This window comes from Buteo buteo, chromosome 11 (assembly GCF_964188355.1).
Source record: "Buteo buteo chromosome 11, bButBut1.hap1.1, whole genome shotgun sequence".
Lineage (NCBI taxonomy): Eukaryota > Metazoa > Chordata > Aves > Accipitriformes > Accipitridae > Buteo > Buteo buteo.
Window position 1 is genome coordinate 1281087 of NC_134181.1, and position 20408 is coordinate 1301494.

General features: G+C 45.4%; 1 protein-coding gene across 1 annotated transcript; it reads right to left on the bottom strand.

The window, feature by feature from the left end:
• Nucleotides 1-1240: 1240 nt before the first annotated feature.
• CYB5B (cytochrome b5 type B) lies at nt 1241-14815 on the bottom strand. The gene is made up of 5 exons (XM_075039750.1): nt 14603-14815; nt 5995-6123; nt 5406-5432; nt 2949-2980; nt 1241-1931 (listed from the first exon to the last, which is right to left on the bottom strand). The coding sequence occupies exons 1-5, from the start codon at nt 14753-14755 to the stop codon at nt 1841-1843; spliced, it is 432 nt and encodes a 143-aa protein (XP_074895851.1). The 5' UTR covers nt 14756-14815; the 3' UTR covers nt 1241-1840.
• Nucleotides 14816-20408: the final 5593 nt, after the last annotated feature.

The window sequence follows — 20408 nt, forward strand, 5'->3', positions numbered from 1 at the left end:
ACCTATATTAATATATGACTATGTGGCCTGTCACCTTTATCGTTTAAAATGTAGCTAAGTAGAATTTCCCAGGTCTTTCCTACTGGATTTTCCTGGGCTCAGATTTCTACTCTTCTGCTAGGCTCTTGTTAGGACAGAATAAACAGAAACCAGGCCACCAAAGCAGCCAAGGCAGAATGAGGGACAAATGCAGCTTGCAACAGGATATCCAAGAGCCACTTCAGCAACGGTGAACTCCACGTTTCCGTGGCCAGATAATTCACCGTAAGAGACAAAACAATCGACAGCAGTGAAAAAAGGCCTGTGGGAAGACAGACCTCTACGGGGACTTCTGTTGCACCTCTGCCAAACCAGTGCATGCTGAAACATGAGATGCTGCTGCTGCCAGCAACTGGCCGTGCCCACGGGAGGAGTAGAGGCAGTAATGCAGCCTGGGCAGCGCTCTCCATTCCCAGTGACTATGCCATTCCTTGGCCTTTGTTTTTAAAAAGGCAGAGTGTAATTCCACATCCAAGGAATTCCTCTACATGACCTTCTGGGGAACATAGTTGTTTCATGGAAAAGAGAAGAAAAACCACAACCGACAAGAGGTTTTCATGAACAGGACGCCTGTATATCATTTCCCTTTTTGCTGCAATTTGAAAAGATGATCAGCTTTGCTGTAACATTTGAATTAGGAGCCAGTGTCAGAACAGTGTTGTACAGCACTGCTGAAGGACACCGGACACCGCAACACGAGTTCCCTTTATTTAGCAGATCCCAAAGCCACAGATCAATGTGCTGGAAGAGCTAGAAGGATTCATGCCTCAACGCATGAAGCATACCTTACATTGTCTCTGCGCTGTTGGAGGCCAACTACATGATACACAAAAACAGGAGAGAAATATCCTCTTCTATTCCAAGACAAAAACAGCATTATGCACAAATCCCAAATGGTTTTCTTTTTCCTTTTCATTTAGGGAGAAAAGAGTGGATTTATTTGGTGTCCCATTCCCCCCCCTCCCCCCATCTGGTGCACATTCACAGTAAGAATGAGTTTTGTTTCCAATACATATGTCAGATCAAGACCTCAGGGAGAAAGAAAAATCTGCATTTCGAGGAGCCACACGTCAGTTCCCATTTCTGGCATTGCTGCACACAGCACAAAAACACCCAAACAAACCAGGATTCAAGGTATAAATTGTTTCACAGAATATACATTTTAAAAGGGACAAGTACAAATATTACAAAATGAACAGAATCACTTTTAAAATACTTATATTTGTTTAACCGTTAAAAACAGACACGTACAGAAAGAGGTAGCAAAGCTAACAATTTCCTGCTGCTCCAATTAGTGTTGCCTGCATGCACTGGGAAAGTTGCTGCGAAACCGAATCTCCGGACATCTTTTCTGGAAAGGACTGTAGACAACTTGCAGTTTATTTCTGACAATGCTATGTGAAGGACTGAGGCAAATCCACAGGCTCACTAGCAGCTGTTTCACGTTGTCTGGCTTAACAAAAAGGCATTGAAAGAAAAAGGTTGTCTGTGGTTTACCTCAGAGAGAGAGAGAGAACGGGCACGCACATGCGAGGGAGACCACACACAAACTAAGAGAATACCAGGAAGTTGCACTTGCCCTGCCACCACAAGAGGAAAGTACGACAGCTCCGTGGGTCCCAGAGTTAGGATAGAGAGAGCTTGGTATTAGCTTGGTCCCATGGATATCAACATCACTTGACAGACTCAAAGCTAAAAGCAAGGCAGAAAAGGGTTAAGGTAAGGAGAACTCCACATGTTGCATGCATGCACTCTCTCACACCCTCTCTTTCAGGCTTTCTGAGGTCCCAGCAAGGTCAGTTCAAGAGGTTCTCCCATCCAACATGTAATAGCGATACATTAAACCTAAGACCAGTGCTCCGAAGATGGGGATTAGCCATGTTGACCAGAAACTACAGGGAGAAAAAAAAACAAACAGACAAAACAAACAACAAACAAAAAAATACACACAACATAAAACAGAAGAAAGTATCAAGTTAATAATTCATTCAAGATGTTCATCACTTATTACACGTCTGTTTTCATGTACGGAACTCTTGGGACCTGCCTCCCATCAGCTAACAGACCAGCCTAACGGGCCTTGGCTCACAGGGCTGGGCAGCGATAGCAGTCCCCGTGCTCAGTGTTCTGCCTGGCCCCTGCAAGAGGCCCCTACGCCTGCAAGGGTGGCTTGGTGGCTTATAAAATAGCAGCTGAATTGCTGAAGTTTCCAGCCTGGCACATACAGAAACCAATTTGGGGTTTTTGTTGTTGGTTGTTGGGGTTTTTTTTTCCTTAAATAAGTCAGACTGTAATTTGTGCTATACAAACAGCTGAGTTGACTCAAGGATGGAAATTGCTACAGCTATCCCACAATAAATCTTCCTCACTTATAAACCAGAGGCCACAGGCTCACCTTCAGCAGCCTCCTTAGCAAAAAAGTTCTGCAGCAGCTACTAAAGACTAGGGCTCTGTTCTGGTTGTAAGGATTTTCAACTAAATGGGGCTGGGCTTGGTAAAGACCCTCCAAAAAAACGCACATCACTGTGGTGCATCACCCCATGGCCTGCAGCAGCCACCCAAATAATCACTGTAGTGCAAAGGGGCTGCAGCCACAGTTGTGTAACATGAACACGCGGGCCAGAGAATTCAAGCTGCAAAACACCAGGATGCCTGTTCTGCCCAGCATGGAGCAGGGGACTTGGTGCCACCAGCTCTGTCTCCACATCCAACAAGGGAGGTGCATGCCCTGGCAGCTAACTTGGTGCGCTGCAGTTTGGCAACTGATTTTGGACCATCTGCTTGCTGGAAGGACAGTGCAGTAATATCCCCAGGTTTTTTTTCCTGCCCATTAGAGTTAATATGCTGTTCTACAAATGGAGAGTCTTAACCCCTCAATTTCTTACTCTTATTTTAAGAAGATACTATACCTTGCTTGGCCTGAGGATGTCATACTTGGATTCTGAAGGAGGAAAGAGGGAGTTAGCAGCGGAAAAAAGGAAACATTAAACGTGCTAATCAGACTACAAGACTGAACATGCAGGAAAAATAACCCTCCTCTCCTCTCCCAAACACCCTCCATCAGAAGCATGAATGTTTCTGGAGATGTTTGCCCTCGCCCTCACCTCCACATTCTTTCCATCAATCCAATCCCTCCCACCCAGTCATCAACTTCACACTGGAACTTGCACCCCTCTCAAAAAAAGGGCTTGCTCATTACTTCACAAACCAGTCTGTTCGTTTTGTATGCTATGGACCCTAACTGGCACTCTGATACAGATAGTCTTTTCACTGTGATCTGCTCTCCAAACCCCTGCCCACCTCCCCATTTGCTCTCCTACCTCCCAATCACTGAAGCATACAACCACGATGTTCTCTTCAGCTCTTCCCTTGCATGCAACCTGTTTTCAAACTTTTATACTTCTCCTTTCATAAAACTCCAAGAATTTAAATATTTTTTCCAGTCAGCTGAAATTCTCATTTAGGCTTTCATCAACTCTACAGCCTCTTCCTCGATGGCTGCTGCTGCTCTCCTGTTTAATAATACTTGCCAGCCAAAAATCACCCTTCCTGCCCATCCTAAACATAATTATCTCCATTTCTTGAGAGCCTTAGTGTTTGCTTTTCTGCTGTAATACATTCAGTGGATGCTAAACTTTGACACTTATATGTGGGAAACTACCTCTGAGCTGCATCACAAGAGTATACATGCACAACTTTTTTTTTTTGTTGTTTGCAGTTCCCCCTTATTTATTTTTACATTACTGACTTCTATTTCTTGCTGCTATTTTTAAATTATACTTGGGCCTGCTTTTAAAACAGCTGTTGTACACTGGAAAAAGACCTTAGCTGTACATAACTCACTGGACTTTGTCCTCAGAAAACTATTTGAAAAAAAATATTTAACTCATATCCAAGGGAGCTACACAGATTACTACTCATGTCTATGCACATTTTAGGCATGTGATTCTGTTTATGAAGCGGAGTTGAACCAAACAATAGATTTTAAGGTGAATATATGAATAATCATGCAGTCCCATGTTATAACTAAGCATAGGCTTTACCCAGCCTGAGTTACTCTTTCTATGGCTGACTGCAGCAAGCAAATGCTCCCAAGGGCTTCAGTGGCCACTCTCTCTGTTGATAGTTTCCTTCTTGATTCCTGCTACTCTGCAAGTGGCCCTGCTTTGAACAACATTTAATGAAAGCTTTGTTGAAGGTAGAGCCGCGCCTGGTCCAAGCCTTCAGGCCAAGCGAGAAGAGAAGCCAGCCGCAAGGCACATGTTTACCTCTCAGATGGGATTCTATTTATTACCATTTCCCTCTCCCCATCCATTTCAAAGGCATTTTTGCAACACTGTGCCCTGTTCTAATCCAGGAGTACCTGAGTTTTAGCAACACCAATGATTACTAGGGCAGTTAACAGAGAATTCTTGTTTTACGGCCAACACCGCTGTGGCTGTGCCCGTCTCCTGGCTTGAATGTAACAACACTAACAGTTCAGTGGTCAGGACATAGCGAGTAATGCAAAAAAATGGTCTGTGGCTCAAGGTGCGGAAATAACATTGCTGATGTCAGGGGAGAGAGGGCACAAAAACCCACTTCCAATTTCACACTGAGGTGACTACTGAGCTTCAGAACAAAAACAAAGGTATAACTTGCTTGGAAGATTTATTCATTACTGTAGTTTGTGTAAACATAAAGCCACAAGCTCCACAGGAGGGAAAAAAAAACAAAGAAAAAAGAAAAAAGAAAAAAGAAAAAAGAAAAAAGAAAAAAGAAAAAAGAAAAAAGAAAAAAGAAAAAAGAAAAAAGAAAAAAGAAAAAAGAAAAAAGAAAAAAGAAAAAAGAAAAAAGAAAAAAGAAAAAAGAAAAAAGAAAAAAGAAAAAAGAAAAAAGAAAAAAGAAAAAAGAAAAAAGAAAAAAGAAAAAAGAAAAAAGAAAAAAGAAAAAAGAAAAAAGAAAAAAGAAAAAAAGAAAAAAAGAAAAAAGAAAAAAGAAAAAAAGAAAAAAAGAAAAAAAGAAAAAAAGAAAAAAAGAAAAAAAGAAAAAAAGAAAAAAAGAAAAAAAGAAAAAAAGAAAAAAAGAAAAAAAGAAAAAAAGAAAAAAAGAAAAAAAGAAAAAAAGAAAAAAAAGAAAAAAAAGAAAAAAAAGAAAAAAAAGAAAAAAAAGAAAAAAAGAAAAAAAAGAAAAAAAGAAAAAAAAGAAAAAAAAGAAAAAAAAGAAAAAAAAGAAAAAAAAGAAAAAAAAGAAAAAAAAGAAAAAAAAGAAAAAAAAGAAAAAAAAGAAAAAAGAGGCATGTGACAACTACTTTGTTCATTTTGTGAGCATAATATCGTTTCCATAGCATTAAATTAAAATAGAAAAGTAAAACACTAACAGCTTACCTTAGAACCTTCTTTTTTACGATCGTGCTGTCAAGGGGAAAAAAAAGAAGAAGAAAAAAGATAAGCACTGACTTCAAGAGAAACCTACAGTCTTTATGAGGGAATTGTTCTGTACACAGTCCTCATCATAGGGGTAATTGCCTGGACTCGGTTTTCAAAGGAGTCGTTCCTTCGACACCCAAAGGCGTCTTTGTAGCAGGCAGGAAGCTGGTGTTTGTGCTGTGCCCCTGTGATCTCTCACCCTCCTGAACTCTAAATTACAAGGCAAGGGGAAGTTATGGTACCACCAGTTAAGGAGGAAACCGATTAGATTAACTTCTTTAAGTGCCCCTGATTTAATTGTAGTGAGAAATCTGTTCTGAATGGTGGAAAGAGAAGACCAATTTAGTTTTGTTTCCTCAAGAGAAATTCCCTTTCCTCAACAGAAATCCTGGACAGCACAGAGGCTGCCTAAACCCCTTAACTACTTACTTATTTCACAAGACACATCTTGGTGTATGTGTTTAGTGGGTTACACAAAGGAGAGTCACACTTTTACACAATCCCATCCTGTGTCTGAAAGAGGCTGTCACAGCCAACTGGTCCTTACCGGGTGGATCTCCCCTATGTAGTACTGCTTGAGCATTTCCCTGGCATCTGTGGAGTGCCCAACGTCTTCAAAGCTCTCTGTGGCATCTCTACCAGCTTGTTCGAGCAAAACCTCTTCTCCACCTGGATGCTGGAAGAGAAGACTTCAGGTGAGCAAAGGGCTAGATGCAAAAACTGTACAAAGAGTGCCAGCAGCCTTCCTTCCAACTGCTTCCATTCATCACGGATGCCTCAAATCAACACCATCAATAAAATCTTCCATAGATTCAATTGTCCAACCGCTCCTTCAGGAATTTGCAGAGAATGATGTGTGCTGCACAGCCTGGAAAATACCTTGCATAATAGAAATCCTTCCAAAGATGCAAATCCCTAACATACACAGGGAAGCACTGCTTTGTCCCCCACAGCCAAGCTATCCCTTCTGTGATTCTGTAACAGATTTGGGCAAGAAAATAATACAAAAGAAAGCATATCCTCATGTAGCTTTTCATGGGCTTCACTACATAAATCAGACTCCCTTGCTTGCAGAGGAGCCTCTCCTGCACAATTTTCTCAAGAACTTTCCTGAAGCAACTCAACTGCTAGTGATGCACAAGACAACACTGCCTTTACAGACACCAGTGGAGGAAAGGATATTCTACTTCTTCAGATACTACAAAAAATAATAGTATTTGGCTGACAGTCTCTCTCTGCACATAGCTGTGCAATGAGGAATGGAGAAAGACAGAGGAGAAATGCATCCTGTTTTCTAGAGGCATAAGAAGCTACGACTCTGTTGTAGCCCCAACAATACTGAACTTGATCCAGTGTACAACCACTCAACAACCAGGGGAGAGAAAAAAAAAGTGTCACGAAAAGTTATACTGTTTGACATTGTATACTGATTTCAGAGATTCAGAAATTACAACAACAAGAGCATCCTGTGGATTTGATACTTCACAATGACACTGGCATTTCTGTTGGTGGCAGACAGTCACAGACAACTGTCAGATCAAGCGGTATGAACTGACAAGAAAAACCCTGGTGCAATTCTGTTTTCCTTGATGGGTTGGGCTCTTCTCTAGCACTGTCAATACCATAATTCCAGGAACAGATGGCAATGGGAAGCGCTAACCACAAAGCCAGCGAAGTACAATCTCTTTACAGTGTGAGTGTGAACAAATAGTTCAGTTTAAACTATCAGCTAATCCAGTTAAACTAATAAAGTGGTCAGGCTTCTGAGTGCACACACAGGGCCTAACCCAGTTTTCTAGAGCATCAGGCAACAAGCACTGAACACGCTAGTTGAGAAGATGAGACTTGTTCACTGCTGCCTGAAATGCCTCTAACAGCTACATGCCTGGAACTGGAGAAGAGATGTTGGGCTAAATTTCAGATCAAAGGACTAACACACCTGTTTTTCTCTGTAATATCCTTTTCCTTCCCACAGACACAGAACAGTTGTCATTGCCCCTCTTCCTTCAGCTTGCCTGTTTTTGCTGCCAAAAGTCTAAATATTCCCACTTGGCTATCACATCTCATACCAAACATACTCGGTATGGACACAAAAACAGTCCAGTTGTTTACTCCAGTGAGTTCCTGCAGCCAATTCTGCAATCCTCATATCAGAGCTCTTTATTCTGAATAAATCCTTTTATTGTCCAGGTATGTGACAAAATCAACGTGGAGCTTTCTCAGCAGTCATGAAGGGCAAAGTCTGCAGTCCTAGGACACAGTTTAGTTAGCAGTCAGTTATTAGATTGCCTTAGCTGTAAAACCAAGCGAGGCTCCACTCTGCTCGTTCCCTCCGTGCCTGGCTACGGGTCTTGCTGCCATTTCCCCCACACCAACCCTTAGGCTCACTTGATCTCAGAGGGAGTCAGATCAGGGAGTACCCTAGCAGAAAACCCACCCTACAAAAAAAAAAAAAAGGAATCAATTATCTGCTGGGGTAGCCGTGAGTGAGCTCACTACAGAGTTGGATGCATGTCCCTCTTTACACAAGGCAGTTAACGGGAACACAGGCCACAAGACAGAACAGCGAGACCACCCTTTAGGTTGTTTCTGCGCCCCTTAGATCACACTCTCAGACTTGGCTGCAGTGGTAGGATGCTGCCTATTGCCTATGCACATTACTTGGAACAGCTGTCCCATTTTCAGCTACTTTATAAGCATACTTGCAAAGATCCACAGAAACTAGGGGATGAAAAGCTGGCCATTTACTTTAAGCCTTCTAGAAGAACTCCTTAGGGATATCTCACCAGAAATCTCATTTCAGATGGAAAAATATCAGAACTGACTTTTAAGAAGACAACTTTGCTTTCCTAATCATCCACGCTAAAAAGGCAGACAAAAACCTGTAGTAACAGGGAACATGCAGGGGATATTTGTTTTCAGTGCCATCCAGTCTTTGCATATACAAGAGACAAGAAGAATTGTAAAGTACAAGAGACAAGAACAGTAAATTTACTCCTCTTTACATCTTTGGGTCTGAAGCCTTTCTATGCACTTGCTAAATCCACAAGTAAGAAAAATAATTATTTATTCATGCACATCTGTCCTTTGCTGTAATCACCAAGCCAAAAGAAAAAACTTGAAAACATTTTGGCATACCATATTTCTGAAAGGACTCCCTAGTCTAGACAACCACAACTGCAGCCAGACAATTCTTACCTTGTCATACCCAAGCAAACGTAAACCCAGACTATTTATACAGGAAGTCATTTACACTCCCACAAAACTTCTCAAAGCTACAGCTCCTGCAGGAAGATGTGAAAACTGAAACTTTGCAACAAAGAAAAAAAGTACTTCCAGAGGAAACAATGGCTGATAAATGTCTGTTTCTGAAAAGAAACAGACAAAAGCAAACAACAACAAGACAGGTGGGCCCAAGTGCCAGTCCTCAGAAGTTTTGCTCAACAGCAGTAATAGAACAGGAACCTCCTTGTCACTGGAGCCTTCAGCATACACAATAAATAAAAGTACATGTTGACAGCAACATTAATAGTCTTGAAGCACCAGTTCTGGAAGGATATGACCAATGCCACTGAGCAAACAGTTTTACAGGGAGAACCCTGTCATTTGGAACTGAAAGCACAACAGCCATCACCAGTATAAGGCACCCTCCAGAGTCACTGGCCTGGGCAGTGCAGAAGGGAGGCCAGCTTGCTTGTGCCACAGTCAGGAGATTTAGGGGGGAGAGAAAACCCAAGGCTTCCTCATGCTCTGCAACACTCACAGCTACAGCAGGTGCTCTCACAAGCATCGTTTCAGTGTGATCTTTGAATGAAGTTCTCCAGATTGCAAACTGGGTCCAGAGAAGAACAAAGTAGGGCGTTGTACAACCTCATATTCAGTCCAAGCTCATTTTAAATGTCATTGATGCTCTAAGGTGGCAAGCCAAAGAAAGTTTGCCCTTGATGACTCACTCCCTAATTAGCAGCTCATACAGTCCATCTTCTGTGTTCAGCCAGCAGGGTTGTATTTATTCATGAGATCTCAAAAGATGCTCTATCTGCGTAGCCTTTAGAAGGGATATGGAGCGGGCAAAAAGCAGCAGCAAGTCAGAACCATAGGTAGGCAGTGAAGGCTTCTGAGAGTGCACCACAGAAACTCAGTGCAGAACACGAGAGCCTAGGGTCACCTTTTCACGAATTCCAAGAGCCTGTCTGCATATGTCTGGTGGGCAACTGCTGTTACAGACCCACTGTAAAGTACAAATGAGCTCAGAAGCAATACTAAGCTTTACAACTAATGAGATTGCTGGATCAGGTAAGACACAAGAGCATCAGGTTGAGGAGGGATGCAAAAGCTTTCATTCCTAGCCCCCAGTATTAGAGAAATAAGCCAGGAAATGGAAGAGTATTACTATGCAGTAATAATGTGCCAGTACCTACAAGCCAGAAAACAAGGACAAGCAGTCACCTAGACAAATGGTGTTCATCAGCCACACATCCTTCAAAGTTTGTTTTAAGACACGGAACAGGTTTCCCCAAAAACATCTCTGCAAAGCTGGAGCAAGTCAGCATGAGCAAAACCAGATCTCTGACATTCCTCCTTCTCCCTCACAGAGTTCTGGTTTCAGACACACCAGAGTATGCAGGAATTAAATGCAGAAAGAAAGAACGGTATTCAATATTGTTTTCTTACTGCTGGTGCAGTAAGGAGGCAAGAATCTAAAAACTTGCTGCCTTTTTGGTATAAGCAGCCACCTGATACTTCCCTCCTCTTTACTTTCATCTCAATGACAATGGTCTTAACTACCAGCTCTTCCGAGCACAGACCCTACCTTAGCTATATACTTGCCTGGAAAGAGCGTAACTTCTGTTAGAACCACATAGATTTTACAGGGAAGCCGTTAGTAGTAGAATATTTCCTTCTTTTGAAACATAGTTTGAAGAACATTATACTTGAAACCAACTAAACTGGGTTAGAGATGTCACAACCCAGGCTCACTCCACTTGGAAACCGGTTCAAATACATTCTAGTCATGTTTACCACGGGTATCGGAAGCAGCAGTGCATGCCAAGACACAAAGCTGTGGTGGTTGCTGTGTCCTGTGGACTCAGATAACAGACAAAAGGGTATACTGAAGAAACATGCATCTCCAAACTCTTCTAGTCATGTGTAAAAACGGAGATAAACCATGTCCCTCTATCATAAGAATGCTTGTGAAAGTAAGTCTATTACAGATTGCGCACTGGTTAAAAGCCACAGATTTTAATACCAGTGTGGCGAGGGCATAAGCGTGAGTAGTACCAGACCTCAGAGAGCCTGTCAGGGAGGTACATCTGCCTTCCTCTGCTTCCTCACTCATCATTCACACCTACCTAAGCAGCCAGCCCTTTTTGTTCTAGCCATAGCCTACACTTGCTTTTTTAGACTACTGCAATCAGGAGTAATAACATGCATTCTGGTGGTCCAGTTACCTGGATTTGGGAGAAAATTATACTATCACCATAAGGCTATCTTAGATTTCAAATAATCACACTTCATTTCAGGCACTTACAGGCTTTCTGAAACACAAGAGATTGCAGTCTCTCAGAAACATCTATGAAATTTCAGTTGTTGTCTTTGCACATCTCCTGCATTTTGTTCACATTCTTACAATTCAGTAGACTTTTGCTATGTGATAAATGTCTTGTTACTCCTGTTACACAGTAAATAACAAAATAAATTGGAAGTTTAAACCAATCCATGCTTCAAACAGATTTTGAGTTGGCTTGCTCATGGCTGACCTGCTGTACCTAGTTTGCAGGAATCACAAAGCAAAATTCGACAATCTTTTAGCAGTAAGGCTTCTTTGAGATTACGCAATCACTCCAAGGTAACGCTCCAGTGGAATTCAGCAATCCTGTTCAAATAATCTGTGACCAAAGGCCAGAAAAGGCAACAATTAGACACTGCTTCAGTGGCTACACAGGATCAGGGGGAAATATTACCCACTGAAACCTTGATAGCTGCAGTTACAGCAACTCAGATCTCTAAAGCAGAACAGTTTATCAGACAACTGTAACTTTTAAACAAGACAAACACTCCTGGTTCCGATCAGCTACACATTGTTCCCCGTCACTTGACTGACTACAGTGGGGTAACAGATATAAAGTGTATTTTTGCCAATGAATTAGGCCTTGATCTATGTTTACAAGTTTCACTATGTCAGCAATGGGTGTACATAGCAGAATGGGGTGTCAGCCATGCTGGCACAGTTAAAACAGTGGCCTTATTCTTCTTCCTTTCCCTAGTCCAAGTAGATCTTTTTCATGTCAGAAAAACACAAATGGGATAAAGGGCTTGGAAAGGGCAATGTGAAATATCACCTCAAGGTGACATTCAGGGGACTGCTAAACCTGGCTTGCTGGGGGGGGGGACACTGAAGTATTTTTCTGGCCTCATTTATAATACTGAAGGTGTCCCAGGGAACACATCCCAGATGCTTTCTTACACAGAGAATGCTGAGATGAAGACTGTGACCACCACGCAGCATCCATGCTCTGAAACACAGCGTCATTCACACTGGAGTAAGTATCTTGAAAACATTTTTCTAACACTTAAGTTTGAAAAGTGATAAGCAGCAACCATAATTGGAAGACCAAGGCAAATGTAAGACAAGGCACACAGTTTCTGCAAGTATTGTTCCAACCTCCAGCTGTTTTTGGCTCATCCTAAACCCACAGCATTTTGTTATTTAGAAACCAGCAGTGAATTGCTTTTCCATGTTTTTGCCCAGTCTTCTCCTGAATCTACTTAATCTTCTTGCATGAACAACAACCTTTGGCAAGGAGTTCCACTGGTCTGCTCTGTGTTGCGTGAAGGAACACCATTTGTTTGTTTTGAATCTGGCTCCAGCCAGCTTCTTTGATGTCCCCTGGTTCTTGTACTAGACTTTCAGATGCAGGCAAACCTGAAAGATTTCAGAAACTAGTGGAATAACAAACGTTATTCAAAATACACCCGCCACCCTGCCCATTTCATTTGATCAGCAGAGGTAGCTGGGCCCACAGCTTTGTACTACACTGCACTCTCTCAGGAATTTGACAGATGCCAGATGACAGCTTTGGCCTAGTGCCGGAGAACCCAAACGTTGGAGGAGGCGTGCATGTAGAAGGAGGCAGTCAGCTGCTCAAAAAATCCTTGCGTACCAGCTGGAAAACTCCTGGTCTTGTGAACTGACCCTGGAACAGGAATCTGAGTACCTTAACTCTGCTCGTAGCTCCACCATTTAAGAGCTTCCTGAGGTAGAGTCACACTCAATACAATTGTCTTCTTCCCACCCCAACGATAAGCTCTCTACAGTACAGTCTGCATCTTGTTGTAGATGCATGTGACTAACTGTGCAACCGGTTCCTCACCTCAGCCAGACCTGCAGGCAATCCTGTAAAACAAACAGCTGAGCATCAGCTGATAATTCTTCATGCCACTGCTGCCCTGTGGCACCAAACTGCCATGCTTCCACCAGGCACCATCCCACTGTCCCATATACTTTTCTTTCCAGCGTACTGGGTGCCTAGAGTCTCTCTCAAGTATCAAAGACCCAAGAACAGCAGCTGCTCAGTGAGCAGCTTTTCAGTTCCTGCACCTGACACAGAGGCATCTGTGAACAGTGCCTGAGTACCAACAGTAGACACTGGTGAGCAAAGGAGTGAGCAGGCAGGATCCATTCATGGTCCTGTGAAAGCAAGATTTTTCATTATAAAAGCTATAAACGGTGCAGAACTGGCTAAGGCAAAGGGGAGCTCACACCGCTGTAGTAAAAGACACTGCTTAACTTGTTCACTGAAATACCTTAGGGGCTCTCTCAAAATAAATGTTGAGGGGGGAGACTCAAAGTGCAAGTCAGATTCAGAAGGGGGCATTACGATGCTGGATCCAATAAACAAAGTAGATCATGTCCAACTTTATAAATAAATACTGAAAGCTACACAGAAAGGCTCTACGTCCAGCTGTCGGGCCACCGTAAAAAAGCTGCCAGGTTATCATTCTCTCCTCCTATCTGATAAGCCTCTAAACCTCACCAAGGTAGCTGTGTCATTATATGTTATGACCACATAGCAGACACGCTTTAATCGTATATGCCTGGAGGAAAATCAGCGTTTAATTTAGACAAGCAAAACCGACAAGCAGCAACATGTGCACTTTCAATGAAGTGCTCTTCTTTAAAGCTGATTCAGACTAACTTTTGTACATTATTAACCTGTAGCTGCTGCAAAGGGTTTGGTGTTATTTTAAGCTGGGATAAAAGCCCTTTGAAATTTTGTTACCATTTCTTCCCACTCTATCTTCAGCTCCAAACACTAGGGATACCGCTCTCAACCTTCTCAAGAACAGAAGTCAAAAGCACCGAGTCTAGAAGCAATTTCTGTCCCCGCATCCAAGAGAACTGGAGATTACGCAGCAGAGACTATCGCTTCCCAATCACTTGTGCATGGTCACCTCTGGGAAGGCAGTAACGATTCAGTAGGCGAGCATCTGTCACACCATTACTATTCTCCTTTAAGTTCTGGTGTGTCCCTGGAGACATCAACTTTAAACTACTGATCTAGCCCGATGCCGTTTACCCTACATGACCAGAAGTGAAGTAACGTGGCTTAAGGAGAGCTGCACCTCCCATGTAAGGCATGCCTGAACAGATTTCTGAAGAAAACAGAAGTTGACTCCAACGAGTAGAAGCACAACCCCTGCACTCGGCTGGCCTTTGCCACCGCTTTCCCGTTTCTTGCAGGCGTCTCTGAACGGGGGCAGGAGTTCTCCTGAGTATATAAACCAGCCAACAGACCAGCGGGCCCCCCCCGGGGCCCCTCCTCAAGGCCTGCGGACCCCTCCTTCGGGCACTGCCGGGCCACAGAGACCCCACAGCCTGGGGCCAGGGAGCTGCCTCAGAGACACAGCAGCCCCCCCCCCCCCCGGGCCTACTCGCCTTCCCTTCCCCTTGCAGCCCCCCCCCGCGGGATCTCAGCCCCCCAGCGCACCCCTCCGCCCCCCCAGTCCCCCTCCCTCACCCTCCCCAGTCCCTCCCCTTCCCTCTCAGCCCCAAACGCCGTCCCCAGGCCCTCCCCGCTCTCTTCCTTCCCCCAGCCCCCCCCGCCGGCCCCCGAGGGGACGGGCCGGGACCCCGCCCCGCCCGGCCTCACCTCCTCCAGGAAGCGGGTGACATCGTAGACGCGGCCGTGGATAACCAGCCAGGCCTCGCGGCTGGAGTTCCGCTTCCCCACCTCCTCCAGCGTGAAGACGGGCCCGGCCTCCGCCGCGCAGCCCCCGGTCTCCGTGCGCTCCCCGGGCTCCATGCTGGCTGCCGGCAGCTTCGCGGAATGACAGGCTTTGGCCCACGGCAGCCGCCGTAGCGATAGCGGACGCCCCCGCCCCCGATAACTAACCGCCCGCGGCGGCGCCCGGCCGAGTCCGCCGGCCAATGAGGAACGAGGGGCACCGGCGGTGGGGCGACTGCTGGCGCCGGCTGCAGCCAATGGGAGGGCGCGGCGCCGGGCGTGGGCCAATAGGGTGACAGGGCGGGAAGGCGCTGGGCCTCGCCTCGCGTCGCCTCAGGCGGTGCGCTCCGGTCCGGCCCCGGCCTCCGCTTCCCCCCGGCGAGAGCGCGGCTGGCGGGCAGCTGGGGCCTCGGCCGCTCTGCCACCCCGCCACCCCACCCGGGCCGCCGGCAGAGCGAGGTTCCTGTCAGCAGCCTGCCCGCAGCGGAGCCTGGTGTCCATCCCCGGCCTCCGGTAACTCTCCCCGTCCGGCCTGTTGGGCGGGTGAAGGGAAACCGGGATCGCCTAGGAAGCGCCTGTTGCTGTCAGGGACCGTCCGAGCTCGCCTGACCGCCTGCGGTCGGAGCTGCAGCACCCTTCCCAGAGCCCAGCCACAGATGCCTGCGACAGGCCGCCTCGGGGTTGTCTCCGGTAGCAAACGCGGTTGGAAGGCGGTGCAAGCCATCCGCAGCTGGTGCGGGGACAGGGAGCCACAGGCGGCGGCTGTTTCGTCAGGAAAGTGCGGGGGATGTGTGCTGGCAAGAATCATTTTTCAGGGTCCCTCAGCTGAGCTGCAGCGCTCCTTTGGTAGGCTTTCGATTCCAGTGCCAATCGGAACAGCTTTTTTGCCGCCCTTTTTGTTTGGAGTCTTTCTGTGTGTATATAAAATAGATGGCCATCTCACAGGTCGTTAAACGAAGCCAGGGGAGGTGCAACACACCTCCAAGTGCTGTGTTTTCATCAGTTTCTACAGGACAGTGTTCATGTGCAGGTCTGATGTGAGTCACTTGGTAAGTTCTCTCTTCCCTGCCAGCCACATTGAGCAGGTTTAGGGACAGAGAGACTGTTTGGAGGCTCAGGAACCTGAGTAATTTGTAAACCTGATGGTTTTAATTTATGAACTCGCATTTGTGGCTGTGGAATTTATTTTCTTATACTTGCAGTGCAGGTATAACGACGGACAGTGAACTGTTTGTTTTAATGTAACTGCTGAGGAGGCACAAATGCCCTATGTTGTAAGAAGTGCTAATACTATTACCACCACTGGCTAAAGATTAAAGGTACATGCAAAGAGAATTTGAGCAGGCTAATGTTTGTGCAGTTTGCTGCAGTTGGAGTTTTAAAAGGAGCTCAAGTGAAGCAAGTACCCATACCTGGCCTGCCACTAAGCTGGGATCTCTGTGGGAATGAGACATACCTAATGGTACAGTTTGGGAGATCTGTCGGCTCAAAGATGTTATCCTAACCATGCTGTCTGTCCACACTAACTTCAGTCCAAAGACACGTTAGCTCCCTGAAGATCCCAGATTGTATGTCAAACAAATTTTCTAGGTCACTCTCTGGTAAGAAAGAAGGGTATCTTTTATTACTGGAGAGAAAGAAGTCGCTCCAGTGGTGCCTGCCAACCGCAGTCTCTAATCCAGTTACTGTTGTAATGCACAGTCTTTGCAACTGGCTGAAATTCTGGGCTGAGACCTGGCATGGCATCTGTTTTTCATACACTGGCTTATTCTGGCCTTGTTCTACTGGTTTTCTACAAGGAAATGGGGATTGAGGTGCAATCAAAGAAGTAGTAAGGAAATAATGCCACTGTACTAGGTAAAGAATGAAGTGCAGGGAGAGAAGGCATTCGAGTCAGACCAGTCTAATTTGTGTAGGATTCAAATCCATCCTGCTGTCAATGTGTTCTCTGTCTTAGGAAGTAAGCTAAAAATCTGGATATACCACAGCAATAGTTGAATTTTACTGAATGTTTCACATCCTTTGGTACCTGGTGCGCTGGTGACTTTTCCTCTTGTTCCTTAAGAACCTTGGTTCTCATAGCTGTAGCAAAGAGCGTTTGTCTTTGTAAGTGCATTTACTGCCTTGCGCTTCCCAGCAAGCTTGTAGTCGTTCATCAGAATTCTCTACTCATACTCTGCTGGCACAGCAAACTGGGGCTTCTGCTTCTCAAAAAGCCTGGTAGGTAGCGCAGCGCCTGGTTGCACACACTGCCTTTGCTATATTGCTCTGGTGAATTGTTAGCTTTTGTGTGGCCACCTTCTAAATTAAACTCTATGTTACTTTATGATATTTATTGAGACAGCCGTAAAGCTAGAATATTTCTCTGTCTCTCGGTGTTTTCATCTATCCTAGCTACTGTTTGGGTTTTTTTAACTGAGCCAATGCATGTACACTTGACAGCCACCTTTAAATATACACTTATTCCCCACTGTTACCCAGTGAAGTCTGCAGTGACTCTTCCGAGCCAAGCGTCAGAACCAGTACTCTGTCGGTACGTGCTTGGGCTATGCAAAGCAGCTGCTAAAGTCACACTGTTCTTGAAGTCCTTGGCCTCCTTTTCCTCTCTTTGTTACAGGCTGGAGGGCGCAGACCTTGCGGCTTCCCCCCCCAGCTATTTCATAGCAATAGAGATACTTCATCTGTAAATGCAAATTCAGGTATCTGCTCTATCTGGGCACGTCCATACATTTAGTTAACCAAATATTGGTATATTGTTAGTCTTAGCCTGTTGTTCTGAAACTTCTTCAGTTACCCAATCAATAGCTCGGTCTCAACATAGCTTAAATATTGAGCTTATTCTTCTTTTGATCCTTTCTGTGTATCTTATTCCAGTCATTAGGGATGGTTCCCTGATTCTGTGTGTAACCCAAGTATCCTCTCTGACATGGAAGAATTTCTAGCTCCTTGCACTGATGTGACATACAACCTTGCAGTTCCCTTACTGTGTAACGTTACTAAGAGGGAGGCTCCCCCCAGCCAGGCTATGTACTGTAAACTACCATGGGATTTCATCACCATGCACCCCTCTTGCCACAACGTCCTTCTGCCCGGCCTTGACAAGTGCAGTCATGTATCATTTCACACAGAGAGCTGCTGTGAAGATCACTCTGCCCTCTCGCTTTGACCAGGCTACCCATCTCAGCACATTTCTGCTGGCCCCATCCCTTGGTTGCATCAAAAACTACGTCTCTTTTTCTAGATCCTTCCCAGCACGTTCCTGCCTGTCTTGATTTCAATGTGAAGTACTGACCTTTGCCTTGAATTGGTTCACAGCATCAGTTTCTATAACCTACTTGATAAAAATTTTTGAGTGCCTTTGTGCTCTTTTCTGCAGCTCTCATGTGGAGGTTTCTCCATATATTTTGCAAAGCGATCTCATTATCGTCCTCAACATTTCCCTTTTCCACTATTTTGTTGCTGCCTGTTTTTCTATTGCTGTCCACTGCCTTTCTGAGACTACTAGGCACGGTATCTGTTTTGCACTTTTCCGTAACATAGTGGCATCAGGCTTTCTAGGCACATTAGCAATACAAATAATGATCATGGTAACAAATGAGCTCTATATTTATTTATTGAGCAACAGCATTCAATCGCTGCTCTTCCTTACCATTATCTAGCCCAAACAGAAGTCAGAAACCTGTTGCGTGTCCGTCTAGAGAGCAAGCCCTTTAGGGCAGGTGCTGTTGTCTTCTGTTCGGTGCAGCACTGTGCATGCAGCCAGTGCTCTATGATCGAGAAGAGAAAGGAAAGCATGGTGACCAGGTGCCCCTGGTGATTTTCCTGTTTTCTTTTCCACTGTAACTCATACAGAAAGACAGACACGAGACCGCAGCAACGTGCAGATCTTGTTCCCTGGAATGTTTTCTTTCATCTGTAATCACTTCATCAAAATCCATAAATCAACTAGTTAAGACTAAAAAGCACAAACATGACTGTAATTTGTGCCTTCCTGTCCAGTGTTTCTTTTGGCACATGAAACACCAAACCTTTTCCTGAAAAAATTGATGATGACACCGGGCAAGGATTCGGTGCAACTGGACAGCGAGGCCACTTGCATTCCAGGTCCACTGCCTGCTTCCATAATCCCTGCTTCCTTTTCATTCATTGTAGAAGATTCAGAGAGTAAAACAATGGTTTGTATTTCTGTATTTACTCTGGAAATCAGAATTTCAGGCTTGTTTTCCAGTGCTGGGTGCTGTTAACACATAATTGGCCCATGCAGGCCATGAAACCATGTGGGAAGGAAGCCTTGATTGAGATGCCAAGGCTGCGGCCCCTGTCACATGCCCTCGCCTGGCTCCAGCAGCATGTAGGGAGATTAGCACCTTCTGAGCTGCCCCGTGGCTCTGCCGTGGTGATTACTGCTCTCTGACATCTGTCAGCGCCACCACGCTACGGCTCCTTCAGCTGCTGCTCTCCAAACTGTCCCAGGAACTGTAGAAACCTCATCGGTCTGGTCTAACCGGGAGCAGTTCCATCTAACAGGGTGGGAATTGGTCTGCTGAGCAGCGGTCCTCGATCTGAAGGGATGACACCTTCACTGGGGAGATGCTGGTGGGCACGAGGAGGGGGTGATGGCAGTCCCGGAGGGGCAAGGACAGGAGGCAGAAGCAGGAGGCTGAGGACGTGGACCTGGTGAGCAGCAACTCTGCTGCTTTTCCTGAGCAAAGCCTGGCTTGGAGCAGGCAGGTGGACCCCGAATGGCTTCGTCCAGGCGTCTCGGCGAGCAAGCTTGCTTTGTTTCCTTTGGGAGAGGACTCCAAGGACTCTTTTTTCTGATCTTTGAGCAAAAATAAATGAAATTGCTCAAAATCCTAAAACCTGTACTGGGCTGGTGGGACCTGCCAAAGTGGCTGGCGCATCTAGTTGGAGCGGTGTGTACCTTAGGTGCAGAAGCTACTGAGCTTTTCAGAAAACATGGAGTTTTCTAGTCAGGAGAGCAACGGTGATGTTTGAAAGGTGGTAAAGGCAACCGTCTTACGCTGTTGCTGGGGCTGATTGGCCTCCCCTTGAATCAAGAGGAGAACAGTTAAGTTCAGGAGTCCCAGCCCTGTCACCTGTTGCACCTTGTGACAGAAAAAGAGCAAAACTGTGTTGCTGATGAATATTTCGTACAGAAAAGTATTTTAACCAAACCATGTCGCTCTGTCATCTCCTCTCAGCCCAGGAAACAACCACCGGTATCTCTCTCCGCATCCTTCCCAACATTTAACGGCAGTGACTCGCTGGCAGTATGATGCGGTTGTACCGTGTCCCGCTCGCACAGCTCCCTTTCTGCGCTTGCTCTCCCCAGGGCAGTCACACTGCCCCGGGTGAACAGCCATCCTTCTTTCTTGCACAGATTATTTTTATCTCCCTTTGTTTGCCAATAAAAAATCCCTCCCAGTTTTACTGTTTTCCATCTGACACATGGATTTTTCTCATGCGTGTTTCCTTCTCCTCTGGCCAGGAGTGGAGGGAAGGGAGTATCCCGGATAACCTAACACAAGAGGAATTTTCACGTGCTTTTCCACCTCAGGTGAGATAGTCTCCAGAACGGTGTCAGTGATGTTCCCTGAGCCAAAGCGACACTGCATCTGAGTAAGAGTGATCCTGGAGCAGCAGAGAACCAGCCCATAGTCTGGAGGATCTGCTTAGCCTTCACCTAAACCAGCCTCCTCGGGGCACCAGTTCTTCTTGGCCCTCATTC